The following is a 20,100-nucleotide window of genomic DNA, read 5'->3' on the forward strand; positions in this document are numbered from 1 at the left end:
GGATGTACCCGGCAGGCTTCGCAGCGGTGCGGAACAGGTAACGCGGCGTCGGGGACAACGCGGCATCCCAAGGCTCTGTTGCTGAGAGCAAACTCAAAGCACTTACCTTGCTCCGCGCACCTGGCGGGGGGCGGGTTCGTGACTGAGGAGGAGGTCCGACGCTGGCGTCCTCTGGACTCGTCTGAACCGGCCAGCCGGGGAACAGTCGTGGGGCTGAGGGCGGGAGCACCGCATCCAGGGAGCCGGGACTGTTGAGGCCTGAAAGCAGAGTGCCGTGAGAACGGCATTTGCGGGACAGGTGACCCAGAGACAACAAGGAAATAGCTCTATAGTGTGTAAAGAATTTAACAAAAAATTCTCCTTCCGGCCCTCCACCGGGGAACGGAGTGGTCTTACCAGCTCCGTAGCTACTGTCTCGGTCTCTGGGTCAGTCATCTCAGGGGCGCCTGGGAGCCTTCTGGGTCCTCAAGGGGGTCCGTGAGACGATGGGCATCCAACTTCTGCGGGGAGCTCGATGCTGGGGCTGAGGGCTGGGCCCACTCACTCACTCTCTTTCTTCCTTGAAAGCCGCAGGAGGGCGCCCTCGGCGAGCAGACAGGGCATGGCCCCTGGCGGCAGGTTTGCATCAGGGCAAGATGTGTGAAAATAGCCTTCGTCTGTTTCTTCACCACTGAGGACTGCTGGGCGAAGTCGTCAAGTGGCGTCGCCGAATGGACGGAACTGGGAGACGGGGGCATTTGAGAAAGCGTGCTTTGTCTGCCTCCTGTACTGCCTTTCCATCATTGCGTTTCTGGACCACGGAGTGGCCATCACCTGTTTGAGTGCAGTTCCTGCAGCACGTCAAGAACAGGACTACCCAAGTGCAGATTTTGGAGTGCCCTGGCCCGGTGGACTTGCAGGAGGGGGCCATGGCGTGCAGGGGGGAGCGGTCTGGGACCATTCTACCACCGAGGGTAGCGAGAGCAGAGGAGCGTGGATGCTCAGCTCGTCATGCACGTCCGGGAAGGGACCGGGGGGGGGACGCGGCTGTGAGCGGTGCACATGCCCGCAGAACCAATTAAGCCCGGGGAAGCATAGCGGACCTTCGTGCGTCAGGCTCAGACTGGGCGGGGACCCAAAGGTGGCAGCCCAGGCGAGTTATCCGCATCCGGCGCCGCTGTTACGCTCTCCGATGCAGCTGTGATGTCATCATCCAATGCCGGGGAGCTCAAGGGACCGGACGGTAGGCCATTAAGCAGGCCGCACTAATCCCGAGCTCGCGGGAAGTAGGCAAGCGTGCCGGGGAGGCGGGAGGTTTCGAGGGAATTTACCCGGCGAAAGCACCCCGTTTTTCTCCCCAGATCGTTCTTCATCGCCCGCGGCGCCTGCCTCAATCCCATAGGAAGGAGGCGAGGCGCGGGGGGCGGCTGAAATGGCTCTCTCTCACTACAAGAGAAAGCAGAGATCGCAACGCTGCCGCGGTTATGTTCTCACACTGAAAACATAACCCATTGGAGAGAGTGCTCATCCCGAGCTCGGACGGAAACAAGCAAGCGTGCCGGGGAGGCGGGGGGTTTCGAGGGGGTTCACCCGGCGAAACGGAGCCCGTCATTGTCCCCAGATCGTTTTCATCGCCCGCGGCGCCTGCCTCAATCCCGTAGGAAGGAGGCAAGGCGCGGGGGGGGGGCGGCTGAAGCGGCGTTTTCTCACTACAAGAAAAAGCCTACGACCGCAATGCTGTCATGGTTATGTTCTCGCACTGAAAACATAAGCCATTCATAAAAACGCTGCCTGCGTGTGATCGCAACCCAGGAATGCAAGGCAGTTTTTATGGTCGTCAGAGGTGGGGAGAATCAACGCATCCAGAAACTACACCGGGTCGGAGAATCGTCTTTAAAAAGATGCGTCCTGAGAAGGACGTTCAACGCCGCTGTGTTTTTGCTCTTTTAGAGCGAAAATTACTCTTTTAGAATAACTCTTTCGAGTTGTCTGTGCTGTCGAAGCACCCAGGGGCAAGAATGCACAGCCGTGCACGAATGAGAAAGCCGCTGTTATGCGCCGTCAGATCCAACAGCATGCAGAGCGTCAGAGGATTAAAACAGGAACTGTGTGTGTAACTCGCAGCAGACTGCATGCACGACCATCGGCTCCGAAGAAATTTTCTTAATGAACTCCCGTATTTGCGCCGCTTAAATACCCGTATGTCGGGGGGCGGGACATGCAAATACTGGTTGCCAACTCTCATTGGCCTTTTTTCATAGTTCAGAGGTGAATATCGGCGCTCAAGAGAGACCCCTAGTGTCGCTTCTCTGACACAACGTGGAGAGAGCGACAGAAGGGGAACATTAGTCAACCAAGTGCATTGGTTAACATTAAACATTGTTATTGCCATGGCATTGGGTACAAATAAAAAAAAGCCCAAATGATGTCAATATATGTAGTGGTTGACGATATGGCTTTTTTATGGCTTATACTATTTTTGTCAATTTATAAACTGCAGAGTGGCTGATGGCAAATATAATGCAGATTTTTGGAATTAAATTTGATGATGGCAAATATGATGTACATACAACTGCTGAATTTAAATGAACATGTAGTTTGTGTTTTTGACACATTAATTCAGTGTGAATAATTACATAAAATATAATGTGTAAAAAACATTATGCAATGAATCACTTCCCCAGATCGTAATAAGGAATATTCCTACTGTCGGAGCAATTCAAGATTGAAGTACCACCAGTATTCAGCAGGGGGCAGTAAGCACATTCCAACTGCATGGTCAAAAAGAAGCTGTTCAGACAACAAACCACACTTAGACATGCTTGATGCTAGCAACAACACAAGATGAGAACCTATTCTTGCGCTCATACTCAGCTGGATGGACCGCAATTCCAAATGCAGGAATATTTCGTTTTTTCTGTTTCAAACTACTTGACATAATAAAAACATGACACAGCAACCTAAAAAAAAAACTACAGTGAACAAAACAACAACATTTCACATTTTGTGCCATAACTTTTTAACCATAAGGCCTAGAAACACTATTCTGTTTCCATTGTTTCCTTGTGTCATGCCAAATAGCTTTGGTCCAATCGACATGAAATTTTGCATGCAGTGTCTTTGTCCAAGGTGCCATCAAGGTCTATGTAGACAGTCACATATCTTGGAAAACATGGCCGCCATCGAACAATCAGCTTTTAGCAGCTATTTGACTAGGTTAAAAAAGGCATATCGAAATGTAGTATTTGTCACTTGGCCTGAGAGGGCTGTGCAAAATGTGAAAAAATTGACCACTGGGAGGTGCTATCACATTTTAATTTCATGTAAATTAATGTATATATGGCTGTCTTTCACAAAGAAACACGTTTATCATATCATATGACCTCTTTCTGAACCACTTTGTCACAAGAACCATTGGTGTGAATCAAATTGTTTATTAAATATTTGTGATTATTTAACTATATAATAGTTACATTTAATAATGATTTAACTATATAATAATAATAATTCCTTACATAGCTCTTTTCTAGGCACTCAAAGCGCTTTACATTGTATAGGGATGATGATGCGACGGCAGCCATAGTGCACCAGAACGCCCACCACACACCAGCTATTGGTCAAGTCAAGTGGTTTTTATTGTCGTTTCAACCATATACAGTTTAGTACAGTACACAGCGAGACAACGTTCCTCCAGGACCATGGTGCTACATAAAACAACAAAGGACCACATGAGACTACACAACAAAATAAAATACCTATATAAAATACCTATATATATATATATATATATATATATATATATATATATACTATATAAGTGCACGTGCAAACATGTGCAAAAAGTACTGTGACAGTACAACAAATTTCTGACAATGAACAGGACAATAGACACAGTGCAGCGCCGACCAGTACACAGTAGTGCAAAAAGATGACAGTTTCTAAAAACGTAAACATAACATACTATAAGATAGTGTTCTATGCACATAGCAGTTATTGAGGTAGCAGACAGTTATAAAGTGACAGTAATTAAAGTGCAACTCAGGACACGTGTGTGTGTGTGTGTGTGTGTCAAACTAGTATTGAGGAGTCTGATGGCTTGGGGCAAGAAGGTGTTACACAGTCTGGCCGTGAGGGCCCAAATGCTTCGGTACCTCTTGCCAGACGGCAGGAGGATAAAGAGTTTGTGTGAGGGGTGTGTGGGGTCGTCCACAATGCTGGTTGCTTTGCGGATACAGTGTTTTTTGTAAATGTCTTTGATGGAGGGAAGAGCAACCCCAGTGATCTTCTCAGCTGTCCTCACTATCCTCTGCAGGGCTTTGCGGTCCGAAACGGTGCAAGTCCCAAACCAGGCAGTGATGCAGCTGCTCAGGATGCTCTCAATAGTCCCTCTATAGAATGTAGTGAGGATGGGGGGGAGAGGGTAGAGTGATGTAGCCATTCAGGGATGGAGATTAATACAAGGCCATTTTAGATAGGGGCCAATGGGGGGAATTTGGCAAGGACATCAAGGTTACACCCCTACTCTTTACGAGAAGTGTGCTGGGATTTTTAATGACCACAGAGAGTCAGGACCTCGGTTTAACATCTCTTCTGAAGGATGGTGCCTTTTTACAGTATAGTGTCCCCGTCACTATACTGGGGCATTAGGACCCACACAGACCGTAGGGTGAGCACCCCCTTCTGGCCTCCCTAATACCACTTCCAGCAGCAACCCTGCTTAGCTTTAGTGGGCAACCAGTCAAGATATATATATATATATATATATATATATATATATATATATATATATATATATATATATATTTAAAGTTAACTATATTTCGACCTAGTCCTAGTCCGTTCACCCGATCAGAACCAAACCAGTGCAGAAAGATTCTATGAAATCCCATAATGAAAAGTTATCCAAAAATTTGTTTCATCATCAAATGGTTCGCCAAAACGAACATAATGTGCATGGACACTTTTACTAAAACTGTTATAACTCATGAAAGGAATCAGATATTGTCAACAAATTTAGTACACATATGTATGGGGTCATTCTAAGGACATACAAAAACATTTTGTGTTCTATCTCTTGGTGGCACTATTATAGTAAAAAACGTCAAAATGGCTCTGACTATGAAACTGTTGTGCTGATCGACTTTAAATTTTGTATGTTGTGTCTTTGTCCAAGGTGCCATCAGGGACTATGAGGACATTTGCCTACCTTGAAAAACATGGCCACCATCAACAAAATCATCTTTTAGATGCTATATTGAACTAGTCCTAGGCCGTTCGCCGATCAGAACCAAACCATTGCAGAAAGATTCTCTGGAGTCCCTTTATTAATAATTATCAAATGAAGTTTAAACTTTCGAATTCATTGTCGCAAAGCTACACCAAAACATACGCAGCAAACTTAAGTAAAAGGGCACTTTTACTTAAACAGTTCTAACTCTTAAATGGAATGAGATATTTTCATATTTTCAAAATATGAGGCACTTACACTGGCGGCCAAAGTTTGGAATAATATACAGATTTTGCTGTTTCAGAAGGAAATTGGTACTTCAATTCACCAAAGTGGCATTCAACTGACCACAATGTATAGTCAGGACATTACTGATGTAAAAAAACAGCACCATCACTATTTGAAAAAAGTCTAAATCAAATCTAGACAGGCCCCATTTCCAGCAGCCATCACTCCAACACCTTCTCCTTGAGTAATCATGCTAAATTGATCATTTGGTTCTAGTAAAATCACTTGCCATTATATCAAACACATCTGAAAGCTGAAAAGCATGAAAAGGAAAGACTCAGGGTTGCAAGCCTTATGGGAAGAATTGCAAAGAAAAAGCCACTTATGTAACAGAAAAACAAAAAGAAAAGGTTCGAGTGGGTTATACTGCAAAGTTGTCGTTGCTGCATGTGGAGGATTTTTTGATGAGAACACTTTAAAGTAGTTTATGAAGTTCTGAATTGTTCAAATTGTAATAGTAATTTTTCATGTTATTAATGTCCTGACTATACATTGTGATCAGTTGAATGCCACTTTGGTGAACAAAAGTGCCAATTTCTTTCCATAAGAGCAGAATCTGTACATTATTCCAAACTTTTGGCCGCCAGTGTATTTATGGGGTCATTCTGAGGACACATGAAAAAATTGCATACCTTTGACTCTTGGTGCCACTATAACAGTCAGGAATGTAAAAAATACCATACCTATGTGCTACCTCACCTGATGTTTCTCGAAATTGAGGCACTTTAACATTGTTTTAGTTGCTAACAGACTGTCTAATAAATACTTAATATCTGTTGCAGGATGTACTTAAATTACATTAAAGGCTTGTGCCCCGTTAATCACTGCTTGCAGCTATATTTATTATTATTATCCTTGTCAGTTAAAAATGATAATAATAATAATAGCATTGTACGAGTATTTTAGAACAGAGGTCCCCAACCCCTGGCTCGCGGGCCATTGAAGAGTTGCTACCGGGTCGTGAGAACGTTCTGGGAAAAATGTCTGTGCAGTACTAATATATGCCCTTTGTCCTTTAGAAGGCACTATCCAAATTGACATAAAAGGCACGACTTCAGAAAACATTGGTTTCACAATTCCTATATATGAAGTTACTGTTTACAAACAAACACTCTGCCCCGCCCTTTCCTGGTTCTTTTGGTTGCCCAGAAAAGAACAGCTGTCTATGGGTGCTTTGCTCAAATTGCTATGAAACTGTCCAAAAAGTGCTGTTTTGCTGATTGAAACACCACGTTTTCCACAGATTATTGGAGATTAGGGCTTCTTTAAATTCCCACCAGACCATTGCATCAGGAAAATCACAGGATTTTACATAAATGATGATACTTCATGGGTCACCATCATTGTTACCGCATTGTTGTCTGCTCTATTAGAGGCAGCTGTTGGTGTAAATTAACTTTTTTATGAAGAAATAAAGCAAACTCGGATCGAAAACAGCAGTTTTAATTTCAAAAGTGCTGTCGCTGTGACAGATATGAGGTCAAATATAATCTAATGATTATATAATCAAGAACACCAAATACGATATACTGGGAGGAATGGGACCCGTCTTCACCACCGCAGAACATGGATTTGTGAAATGATAAGTGAATAAAAATAATGTCAAACTGCTAAAATTATGTCTTTGCATTTATTTAGAATGCAGTAAATTATATTGTTCAATCGAAAAACAGCTGTTATTAAGTTTTGATGTGGAATATGATCATACTGAACTAAGATTATTATTATTTATTGTATGTGGGTTAAAATTTAAGCAGTAAAGACACATATTGCATTTGTGGTAGTTTTTAATTTTATATATCACATTTCTTAGGCTTTAGAAGTGTGTTAAACATGTTATGATGTGTATTAATCAACCTGTTACATGTCTGACATGAACACTCATTGAACCAAGTTTAACATTTACATTTATGCATTTGGCAGACGCTTTTATCCAAAGCGACTTACAGTGCACTTATTACAGGGACAATCCCCCCAGAGCAACCTGGATTTAAGTGTCTTGCTCAAGGACACAGGTGGCTGTGGGGCTCGAACCAGCGACCTTCTGATTAACAGTTATGTGCTTTAGCCCACTACACCACCACTCCTACATGAGTTTAAACTTGTTTTGATGATATTTCTGAAAAGAACCCACATCATTTCTTAACTGTAAATCATAAATATTACTTTATAATAACTTTTATTACATTCAAATACATTTTTACATTATATTAAGCTTAAAAGATGATTGAAACTGCAGCACTGCCTATGTCACCAATGAAATCTGCAGTTCGAAAGAACTCGGAAACGCGGATTCAAAGTCATTTCATCTTTAGCCATGAGTGTGAAACTAAAGTAACCCCACACCACCCACAGGTCTGTCTGCGAGAATGTTTTAAAAATGTAACCTGTCCATGGTGCAAAAAAGAATGGAGATGTCTGCTTTAGAGCACTCATTAATCTACAAGCATTTTCAAGTATATATTAAGTTACAATGCATTTGGGAAACCGGCCGCAAAATTAAGATGAACCATAAAATGGATTCTATGATCTACTTGGGCTTATGATGCTTTTGGGAAATGTGGCCCACATCTGTTAATCAGCCAAGTGGACAGTTATTGGCAGATAATCTCAAAATAGTCACATTTCTGCTTATTGATTGGTGTGGCCGTTATATCAGTCTATCACTAATTATATAGATGGAAGTCAAAATGTTACACTCTTGGGCCACTTTATGCAACATTCTATTCTCATATATCAATTGGTAAAAACTTGAGGCCTGTTCCTTTTCATCACAGATTAATTTATATTTTTCTCTTTCTCTATAGTGTACAGCGTATGATGTGCTGCCTGGCCCAGCAGATAGACCGCTATCGAGCCAATGCTGGCACCATTTTCCTATGCCTGCTCCACAGCTCGGAGCCCACAGTACCTCACATTTCCCACCGGGAGGAGCTACTAATCATCTTCCCTCCGTAAGTGCCCGAGGGGTCTAACTGTGCTCTGGACATGTGGCCCATTCTCAGTTTTCTAAACAGAATGAACTGCTGTTCACTTCAAATCACAATATTTATGTTTTTTTAACTGTGATCACTGTTTCTGCCTCTCTTCTGTTGTTAAGCATAAATGTCAGTGATATTAGTGAGCTAGCAAGCAGATATTACAGCCAGGTAAAGTTGTAAATTCGTTTATTTTTATTATAAGCTGTGTCTACGGATGATATACCAAATCACAAACTTTTTCAAAGTCTATTTTAAACTCAACTGACCTATCACACTTTATTGAGAAGTTCCATGTTGTCCAATCACTATTTCACTTTCGAGCACGCTCTGAAATACTTAGCCGCAGATGTTTACGAGTAACGCATGTCTCGTATGTGTGGCACTCTGATCTGTAGTGTATTACACATAGGGCTCATAATGCAGTGTTTCATCGGTTTCAGATCGGTTCTGTGCTCGATACTCACAAATTCCATCTTGTGCTCTGATAATGTATGTTATATACAGAACAGACGTGCTCCGAGTTCGTTTTGGTTCATGTGCGTTGGTAGCTTGTGCTGACCACGTTATATTTAAAGCTTTATTCCAAATATGTTTGGAATAAAGCTTTATTCCAAATATGTTTGGCCATTACAAGTTTCTAAACAAATCTAAAGTAACTCCAAGGCACTGGGGTTTTGTCGAGCAAGGAGGAGATGAGAGCATTTCACCATGTATGGAAAGATGAGCACAAAGCTTTTGCAAACTAAACACAGAAACAACAACACACACGCTTCCCAAACACTTTTCCGGCAAAACAATGTTGTGAGACTGCATAGCAATGGCAGGTGCTAAAACACCTACTTATTTATGTGATTGTCCAATCAGCCAATCATGTGGCAGCAGTGCAATGCATAATATCATACAGGTACGGGTCAGGGGCTTCAGTTAATGTTCACATCAACCATAAGAATGGGAAACAAATGTGATCTCAGTGATTTGGACTGTGGCATGATTGTTGGTGTCAGACGGGCTGGTTTGAGTATTTCTGTAACTGCTGATCTACTGGGATTTTCATGCACAGCAGTCTCTAGAGTGTAAAGAGAATGGTGCGAAAAACAAAAAACATCCAGTGAGTGGGAGTTCTGTGGACGAAAACGCCTTGTTGATGAGAGAGGTCAACGGAGAATATCCAGACTGGTTCGAGCTGACTATGGTAACTCAGATAACCACTCTGAGCAATTGTTGTGAGAATAGCATCTCAGAATGCACAACATGTCAAACCTTGAGGCGGATGAGCTACAACAGCAGAACACCTTATCTGGCACTTGATTAGGACCATAGTGTTCCTAATAAAGTGCTCGGTGTATGTATATTACTATTGTATATTGCTAATAATTACTAATTATAATAGGGTATAACATATATCTTTTAAAGTGGACATAAGTGTGAACACCCTACAGAGTAACTCTTTCTAATGGCAGTAAGGCATGGGCCAAAAATTACTTTATTTTGGTCAAAAGTAATCACAAATTAGTTTATAGTTTTAACAAATTGTTCAACATGAGAGTTGCTCTTTTTATTTTTTTATCTATGCAATGGCAGCAGTGATTTTTGTCCAAATTGTGCAGCCCTGTAATAAAAAAAACTTGTTCTCAAATGACAAAATAATCATGATTATGGTTTTTACCATTAACATGCAGCCCTATATATGAAGAAATACTATAGATCCCAATCCCATTATGCGCTTAGATAAAAATGTAACTTGATGTGTTTTGTTTTCCGTGTCTGGACAAGCATGTACGAGTGTTAGCACACCAAATGTCTTGACATAATCACAGCACTTGTGACAGGGTGCGTTGCATCCACAATGCTCTGTTTCACGTGGCCATGCACACACCAGTTTTTATCAGTGCATAAGTGCAGTGGCACTTATTTGTGTGCCAGAGACAAAGTGAGATGCTAAACAAATGGTCAGACGTGCACATTGACCATTTCAATGATATAAACAATAACAAAGGAATTAGAATGCCACAGACCCTGAACTGTCCACTATCATTTACCAGATCTTTTACATAAGCCTTTGAGTTAACGTATTTTCTCAAAGAACACCAAATGTTTACCTGAAGTGACTTATCCAGACGCGTTGTTGATATGGAGCATCTATGCGAGAGAGGCGATGAAATTGCTTCATAGTTTAGATGTTCAAAATTATTTTCACAGTGGAAAGGTCCTGAATATTGGATTTCCATTTCAAAGTCATCAGTCCACTTTTCATTCACACAGTCATTTTTTGGAACCCATTCCACTTAAATCTTGTTATAAATTGTAAACAAATACTAATGATGACAATAATAATAATAACAATACATTTGTATTAATATATTATTCTTGTGTGTATTGATAAACAAAATGAAGGACAAGATGCGTTGTGATGCATTGAAAATCGTTTTGTTATCGAATATTTACCATTTGAATCTAATTGAATTGTGAAGCCAGTAAAGATACCCACCTCTAATATACAGTATCTAGTTTTAGTCATTTAAACCTGAAAATAAACAAAGATTTACTAAAAAATTTAAGATAACCAATTTAAAACAAAGAAAATGTATGACATGAAGTTATTAAGAAGTTTATTTAATATTTAGGATGCTGCAGTATTTCTGTCTCTAATCAATGTAAGCGCAGCGTAGTTCTAGCGGGAAGACTAGCAGCTGTACATCATTGCACCATTAGATGGGTAATTCCCAGCCAATCACATGTAAGCCATTGCTTTATAAGTCTGCCCACAATCTATCACATTGCTGTTTCAGTGCGCTAACACGGCAACCTCCACCAACCCATCACCACCAGTTGAGTCCCGTCCTGCACGGGGTAGGCTCCTCGCCCCTGCCTCCCATCTCCGGCAGGATATGATGGTTCCGAGTTCAACTTCTTCAGACCGCCAGACAGGGCCTATGCAAAAGAGAGACATTACTTTTCTGTTTTATATTCATCAAATAAATGTCAAATATGTGCAGATTTGTGACATTGACCGTGCTAACAACTTTCTACAAAATACTTGGATAACACAATAACATGGATCATTACAGTTTCCATAAACATGTGGAGTCCATGCAAGTTTTAGTGCATGCCATCTTTAGAGCAAAAGAGGCAATACCAAATCTGAAATTCATTCATTTTCAAAGCTTTCCTTTAAAATTGCCATTGTAATTTTTTATGGAATTTTTAATATTATTATTATTATATTAGAATACAAAATCTCCTATTGGTGGGGATTAGTAGTAAATTGAGCAGGTTTTGTGTCCATCTGTGCAGTTTTACCATTAGCTGGGTTTCCATCAAACTATTTGTATGCACATTTTTAAATTGCGCTTAAAAAATCCTTAATGTAAACGCTTGATATGCGATTAAACTCTTCGCATATAATTTAATGCACAAGGAGGAGGTGGATTTTCTAGAGTGTTACATTAATTCAAATGAGCATTAAGGTCACAAAAACAGTTTATTCACAAAACAATTTCGTGTTTTAACCTTTCATGCAGGTGTTCTGCGTGTACAATAGCTTGATGTGACTGGCCCAATGAAAAGACAGAGCTTTGGAAGTTGGCACACAATTCTATGAACAAAGCCCTTGACATTCGGAAGTGTCTAACCCCTAGCTGGTCTTTAAAGTGGGTCCTCACAGTCCGCTAGAACAGTTTAAAAATGTGAGTGCTCAGGGATGTGGAGGCTGGCAGTGAATGGGCATCACATTCATTTTAGCCCTTATTATATCAGATATTACACTTTTTCTGTGCCCTATCCTGGCAGCATTTAATTACTGTACAATTGCTCCAAGCAAGGAGATTGTTCAGAAGATAACGTGCCTAACGTAGTGGATGGAAACGCACAATTATTCGTATTTTCTGTAGTTAAATTTTTAGAAATGTGCTCAAAAAATGCAAAACATTTTAATGGAAACCCAGCTACTGTTGTCATATGTTAACGTGTTAGACATTGTTTAGCTTTTTTTACTGTTGCGATGCATTTTGATAATTTTGTGCTGGAGCTGTGTTTTTTTAGACACAGAGTCAAGTTAAAAAGGACTTCAACTTGTAAAAACACATGCGCTCTTCTCTTATTGTGGTGGTGCATGTAGGATGTTTTTTTTTTTTGTGCACGAACGTGTTCTGTCTGAACGGCCCACTACCTATTGTTCACTGTTTAAAAATGGCCAATCACAAGCTACTCGCACACAGATCTTTGTTTTTAGGTGAAGATCCCTACATATATGCCTCATGCCAGACAACAACAAGACAAAGATCCCCCATTTAGCCTTAACAGACTGTAGGGGCAAGTGCTGTTAGCGAGCACCTATGAAGGCCGGAGCAGTACACGAGGGGGTGGGTGGCCAGCACCATGCCCAACCGCCTTTGCCTCTCCAGTGGCGATGTATTACACACCGCACCAGGTACTCGTTTTAGGCTGAGTCAACCTAGGGGAGGCCCGGGACCGGTTCAGATAATCGTCACTGGTGTTGGCCATGCGCGGGAATCGAACTCAGGTCGCCAGGTTCGTAGCGCAGCGAGCTAACCGCTACATTACCGCTCCACAATTACTGCTCTACGTATGTGCCTCATGCCAGAGTCCACTATCTGTCAAACATATGTTATTGGACTTTTATTCTGATAAAAAAAAATGGACCTTAAATATTTTTACCTGTTTTTATTTTTTACCCTAGATTTTGCCATGAAAATAGCCATAGAAGCTGGCAAGGGGTTAAACAAACAAAAAATGTCCAAACACACAATAGTTTATGGTTTTATAAAAAAAAAAAAAAAAAATTACAATTCTGTTTTATTTTATACAGTGTAAAAATAAATGCATTTTTCTCAACCATGCATAGAAACGCAGTTTGATTTTTTTTATTTTAATTTATTTGAAGTCAACACAAGAGACAAGTTGTTTAGAGTTTTGTTGTTTGTCCACCTCTTTTATATGCTAATCTATCTTCACATGGGCCTCAGCCTCTCAGTGCCTCAGAGGTGCGCACACTACCTGCGCGAGAGTGAATGTGTCAAGCATAATCAAGGCTTGAATTATCTCATTAAATTGAAGAGGTGCACTTTTGCATAAAAGTTTCTTTAAAGAACAGTTTTATGTTGCAATTGCTTACAATTGTAGCCGTAGATGAAAAGTCCCACCCTGAATGCTTGATCTGTGTTTATCTCTCATTCTGGGTGTTTTTTATGTGTACAGCAGAGAGACGGGACACTCACTCATCTGGAATGCTGCATCACAGGCCTTCCCTCACATCACTCAGCTCCTGCGGCTGCCTCAGTACCAGTACCACACGCTCCTGGGCCTCACTATGTCTGTGGGTGGTCTCACCGAATCTACAGTAGGTTTACACCACATAAACACAAGCATTAAGCACAATTCACCCTTAGCCGCCTCTTTTTCCTTTGAGAGGCTTGGTTAATGTACTTTGTTCTAAACACATATACAACACAACCAGACTGCAACCATAATCATAACCAGATGAGGCAAGCACGGTGGGTTCGCAGCAGTGTCAGGAATGTACTTTTATGATTTTAAAATAAATTAATATAAATAACATACAGTTAAGTAATTTTTATTAATAATTGCACCAGAATTCATTTTTAGGGATTAAAAAAATTTTTTTTACCTTTATGAGGGTAAAATAAGATTGTACAACTCTGTCATGGTGGGTTTTGAAAATTGCCAGTTCACATTTTGTACTCATTGTATGTGTTCAAGTGTTTGTATGTTTTTTGTTTTTTAATCTACCACTCCTTTTTAACCACTTCACATTAGCTACACACTGAACAGCATTTTTTTGAATGTTGGTGGCATATTTGCCCCAAGCCCTGGCTTAGATCTGATTTCTTTGCAGGAGTGGAACAGTTAGCTAAAATTGCATTGAGAAAGACAGATTATATAACCAATAGTGGCCAACAGGGGGAGTCATCAACACTGTTCACCAGAGAGTTTGTCTTTGGTGACTGCGGACAGAAGTGTAAATAGTCTCAAGGAAAATTATACTATTAGACCATTTACTGTTTCTTTGCATTACTACATTTCAACTTTGCAAGACTAACAACACAAAAGTGGTCTGTTATTTTGGGCGTTCAAAATAAGCCAGTGTTGAAATGCTTTGGATTCACATTTTCCTTGAAAATGGCAGGCATGTGTTTGAATAAACCAAATTTTTTGCCACAAATGCAAGTCTTTGCCCATCCTTGCCTTAAAATGCACAGGGTTTGTGTAAACTGCTTGGAGGCAGAACCGCAGGTCCTGCAATGGGCCAGACTTCAGTTTGAACATCTAGCTGGAACAGAGTGATTGGGGTTGGCACCATGTCCCCTCACATGCATTTTGGTGGTGACTGAGGGCCCTCGGAGGGGATCTTCAACCGGTGAGATCAGCACACACATATGATCTTTTCCTCTTTTTCTTTTTCACTGTTGATTTATTTTTATATTTTTACATTTCTATCCTCACACCATGTGCTTGGTAATGAGAACGGCATTAAATGGATAGTTCACCCAGAAATGAAAGTTAATTTACTCACCCTCATGTCATCCCAGATGTGTATGACTTTCTTACTTCGGCAGAACACAAATTAAGATTTTTAGAAGAATATTTCAGCTCTGTAAGTCCATACAATGCAAGCGAATTGTGAACAGAACTTTCGCTGTCCTTTTCTGCATATCGCAGCGCCGTTTTGTGGTCCGTTCTGCATAACGTGGCAGCTCATTTTAGCTTATCTCAGCCCGTTTCGCGGCCGAGCCACCGGCCCGCTCGGTTCTCCCTATGGCCAGTCTGCCCAGATTGGCCCCAAAGTGTGTCGGCCCACCTGGAAAATACCCGGTATGCCAGATTACCAGTCAAGCCCTGCTTTTTACTTCACTACATTTGGAAGAGAACATTTATCATTTGTATTTTTACTTTTGCGATAACACATCTGCAAATGTAAACTATGTGCAGTTCGATGATATGATGACCGATTCGTGAACAAATCAATTAAGTCAAATCTTTTTAGCAATTTTATTATTTTGATTCAGTCAAAATGATTCAAAACCAGATCTGAACAATTTATTTCTTTCTTCCTTCATATTTCTCTCTCACACGCACTATTTCTCTTAATTTTCTATCCATCCCAACATTCTCTTTCACTATTAAACCCCTAGTGTGTTAGGCTCAGAGCCTCTGCTCCAGTGGCTGTTGGGTCATTATCTTCAAGCTTGTGTTAATTATAGCCATCAGTATTTGTAGATGAAGAAAAAATAAGTTAAAGACCTTTAATAGGAGCTTTGAGTACAATAAATGTCAACTTATCTGCCAACTGGCCATATAAACCACTCCTCCGTTAGACCATGCAGAGTTTTGCCATTTTTCTCTCTCTGTCTCTCTCTTTTTTGATGGTTATACAGTATGAGCGGTTCTCACAGAGTAGCTGCTGAATGATGGAGAACAGTGTACAGGGCTTCTCTATGAGAGCGCAGAGCAGACTATGAACTGATACTGTGCTTAATGATACTTTAGCTGACCCTTTACATACAACCACGTGTGAAACTGCTACACGGGAGAAGTTTGCATTAAATGTCAGTCCACTGGGTAATTCCATTATGCTAATGAAGTTGATTGAAAGTGCTGCTTTTTCTGCTGATTATTTCCTGTTTTCACTCAGAAACTACAGGAACCTTCTGTTTCAGAAGTTCTGTTAGCAAGAACCATTACTTCACTGACTCATACTGAAACTGAATCTGTTTTCACACTTGATTCAGTGCAAGCTGAACTCACAGAGCCCTGTTTTCAAGTCTACATCTTTAACACCAGATTTCTTATTAAACTCATACAGAGTCGGGTCTGCTCCAAAAGCTCCAAAAAGTGAAAAATTGTCATCGGCCGATTCAGTTTAATGTCTTTTGCCGATATCAATAATAAAGAGCAGGCTAGCTGTGTATAGATATCATGTTATAAGAAACCTGAAAATACTGTATCAAGGAATTAGAGAATTGTGATTTCCAAGCCTGGAAAGGTCATGGAAATTAATCACTTTTTATATAAAACATTTTAAGTCAATTTGTTAGTGTATATGTATAATATTTGTATTTATGTAATATATATATATATATATATATATATATATATATATATATGTGTGTGTGTGTGTGTGTGTGTTTGATTTTTTTTTGCTGAGCCAAAAACAGTGGCTTGATGTTTAAAAATATGTATCCAGTAACCAAAAGCAACTGGGAAATTCTGTAAACTGGAAATGTACAAATCATAGAAAATATTTTCTTCAAAAGATCTGGGAACCCTGATATATTAAGTGCAATTTTATGACAGCAAATGAGGTATTTACAAAATTTCTGAAATTAACAATTGTTTTACACAATATTTACTTAATAACAATATCAGTTTTCCCTTTTTTTATTTTATATATATATATATATATATATAAATTAAAAAAGTGTAAACCGATATTGTTTTTTTTTTTGTTTTTTTTTGGTGTATGTCTGTAGGTGCGTTTCTCCTCTCAGTCTTTGAGTACTTGAAGGGCGTTCAACAGGATGCCACAGAAATGAAGCAGTTTGGAGACACACTGTTACACGTCTTCAGAGATAACTTGTGCAATGAAAGGTCCAGCTGCAATGCTAAACACAGCACAGTCACACAACAGCTGGCTATGTCACACAGATGCAATTATGCAAGGCTGGGCATGACTAAAATCTGAGTAATTTTAAATTGTGATATCTATATACTGTAGACTATCCAAGAGCTGTACTCTTGGAGGAATTTTGGAAGGTCAGCCACTTCTGTGAAGGTTCACTACAGTGCCAAGTTTTCTCTGTTTAGAGAATAATGGCTCTCGCTGTGGTTCTTTGGAGTCCCAGAGCCTTTGAAATAGCTTTGTAACCCTTCCCAGACTGATGTATTTCAATCACCTTTTCCCTCATTTCTGGAATTTCTTTCGACCTTGGCAAAGTGTGCTACTGGGTGAGACCTTTTAGCCAATTTCATGTTGCTGAAAATGTTCTGCTTAGGTGTTGATTTAGTTTGATTGGACAGGGCTGGCAGTAATCAGGTCAGGGTGTATATAGTCCAGCTGAACTCCATTATGAATGTAGTTTCATAGACTATGCCTCGTTTGGAAGGCTGCGTCCTCAGGAGGTTGCATTTGTCGGCCGCATAAGTCATCGAGGCGGTCTCGTTTAATTTTTTTTTTTTGTCTTTTTCTTATTTTTGTATCTATTGTCAATGCCTTTTATGTATATGCACTTACATTTATACAATTGTTGCCCTTTTTTGCATTCCCAATAAAAGAAAAATGATTAAAAAAAATTAAACGAGACAGCCTCGATGACGTGAAGTGGAGTCCTTTTATTGCATTCTGCAATGTATGTATCAAAGACAGGACTTTTTCTCTTCTCCAAAACATGTTTTTAATGTTTACTGTGCTCACCTCCTGCTTTCTTGCCTGGCGAACTCATGAAATAACCCCCTTCAACCCCTGCATGGAAGAATGGACAGTAATGTCTCCTAGTCAATGTAACATACTGAAAATAATGAATGAAAATGCTTACAAAACAGCTACAAAATGTAGGAGTCACATAAGGCAAGTTAATTATTATAACTCTTTTATTTGCATAAGAGATTTCCAAGTCATATTGTTATTTGTTAAATGACATCACCTTCATCCATCATTATTGTCCAAATAAAGTTCCTGTATCGGTATGCCCATGTATGTTAAACAAGGAGAAAATTTTTCATGGTGTCTATTTACTTTTTTACAGCACTTTACCATCATACTGTTCAGCCCTACTGTGAGGGTTTATGTGGATGCATTTCAAGCTCTTTATTAGTCATTACTGCCCTGGAAAGTATTTGTTTCAATTAAATTTGGAGTTGAAGTTTTACATTATTAAAGGGATAGTTCACCCAATATTACTCTCATAATTTACTCACCCTCATTCCATCTCAGGTGTTTATGACTTTCTTTCTCCAGCAGAACACATTTAAAGAAAATCGAAATATATCTTAGCTCAGTAGGTCCTTAAAATGAAAGAGGATGGTGATCAGATATTTGACGCTCCAAAAATCACAGTCAGTCAGCATAAACATCATTCAAACGACACCAGCGGTTAAATTAATGTCTTCTAAAGCAAGACGATTGCTTTTGGTGTGAAAAAGATCAATATTTAAGTACTTTTTAACTATAAAGCATTGCTTCCATTCAGCAGTGGTATGCGCTTGTGACGTAATTGCGCTGGCGTGTTAATGTGAGAATTGGCGCACGTGCTTTGTTGGTTTTGGTTTAAATCTGTATTTGTTTCTGTATGTTTTTCATGTGAGATTACGTCTGTGACATGCCAACTTGACTACGTCTCACGAGAGACCGCGTGAATTCAGCTCTCTCATGATGTGAACACGCATACTGCTGCTGACGGGAAGCTATGATTCGCTTTAGAAGACATTAATTTAGTTGTATGGATGATGTTTATGCTGACTGTCTGTGATTTTTGGAGCTTCAAAAGAGAAATCTCCATCCACTTGCAGTTTAAGGACCTACTGAGCAAAGATATTGTTCTATTATTCTTCAAATGTGTTCTGGTGAAGAAAGTCAAACCCATCTGTGATACCATGAGGGTGAGTGAATGATGAGAGAACTTTCATTTTTGGGTGAACTATTCCTTTTAAAGTGAATACTTTCATTGATGTCAGCTTCAGTTACATGATTGACAGTATTTTGATTTGGTACTTAACTCGTTGTTCCTCCACAGGGTCTCTGTCCCTTTACTGAAGATTATTGACTAAATCCTTGCAAACAACTGCTTTGAACTCTTCAGCAGTGAGGAGAGGTGAGCATGGGAAAGCCGTGTGTCCTTCATTGCCTCCCTTGGCTCAGATACACAAAGCATCCAGAGCTCTGCAGGAGACATGATATTATGGCAGAAATACACAAAGAGCACTCACACAGAGAACTGAGGATGAGCACAGCCAAGTCATGTGTTGAAACAGGAAGATGAAGTGTGCATGTCTGATATCATCTCTCGTTTCAGTCATCCATTTGGTGTAGAGATGCTGTCACTATGTAAGGAGGAAATCAAGAAGTCCAAAGATGTGCAGAAGTTGTTATGTATATTTGTGGAAGTGCTATCACATTTCCATAACTTTGTATGTGCACACATATACACACACTAATCTATGAAAATAATAATAAGTAACAGTCAGTATCTGGTGTGGCCACCAGCTGCATTAAGTACTGCAGTGCATCTCCTTCTCTTGGACTGCATCAGATCTGCCATCAGATCAGGAAGACTTGCAGACTTGAGTGAAATTTAAGATAACATTTATTTGATGAATATAAAACATAAAAATAATGTCTCTCTTTGGCGTAGGCACCATCTAAAGTTGTACTCGGAACCGTCATATCCTGCCGGAGATAGGAGGCAGGGGCGAGGAACCTACCCCTGTGCAGGACGGGACTCAACTGGTGGTGGTGGGGTGGTGGAGGTTGCCGTGTTAGCGCACTGAAACAGCAATGTGATAGATTTTGAGCAGACTTATAAAGCAATGGCTTACATGTGATTGGCTGGGAATTACCCAGCTAATGGTGCGATGATGTACAGCTGCTAG

At 40.3% G+C, this 20,100-nt stretch overlaps 1 protein-coding gene across 1 annotated transcript in view; it reads left to right on the forward strand.

Moving 5' to 3' along the window:
* tbcd (tubulin folding cofactor D) overlaps positions 1-20,100 on the forward strand; it is a 77,303-nt gene that overhangs the window by 44,219 nt on the left and 12,984 nt on the right. The window contains 5 exon segments of the mRNA XM_052131798.1: positions 8,302-8,448; positions 13,696-13,838; positions 16,986-17,103; positions 19,245-19,322; positions 19,524-19,616. Coding sequence (XP_051987758.1) covers positions 8,302-8,448; positions 13,696-13,838; positions 16,986-17,103; positions 19,245-19,322; positions 19,524-19,616 — 579 coding nt within the window.

The sequence above is a fragment of the Xyrauchen texanus genome, chromosome 8, assembly GCF_025860055.1.
Source record: "Xyrauchen texanus isolate HMW12.3.18 chromosome 8, RBS_HiC_50CHRs, whole genome shotgun sequence".
NCBI lineage: Eukaryota > Metazoa > Chordata > Actinopteri > Cypriniformes > Catostomidae > Xyrauchen > Xyrauchen texanus.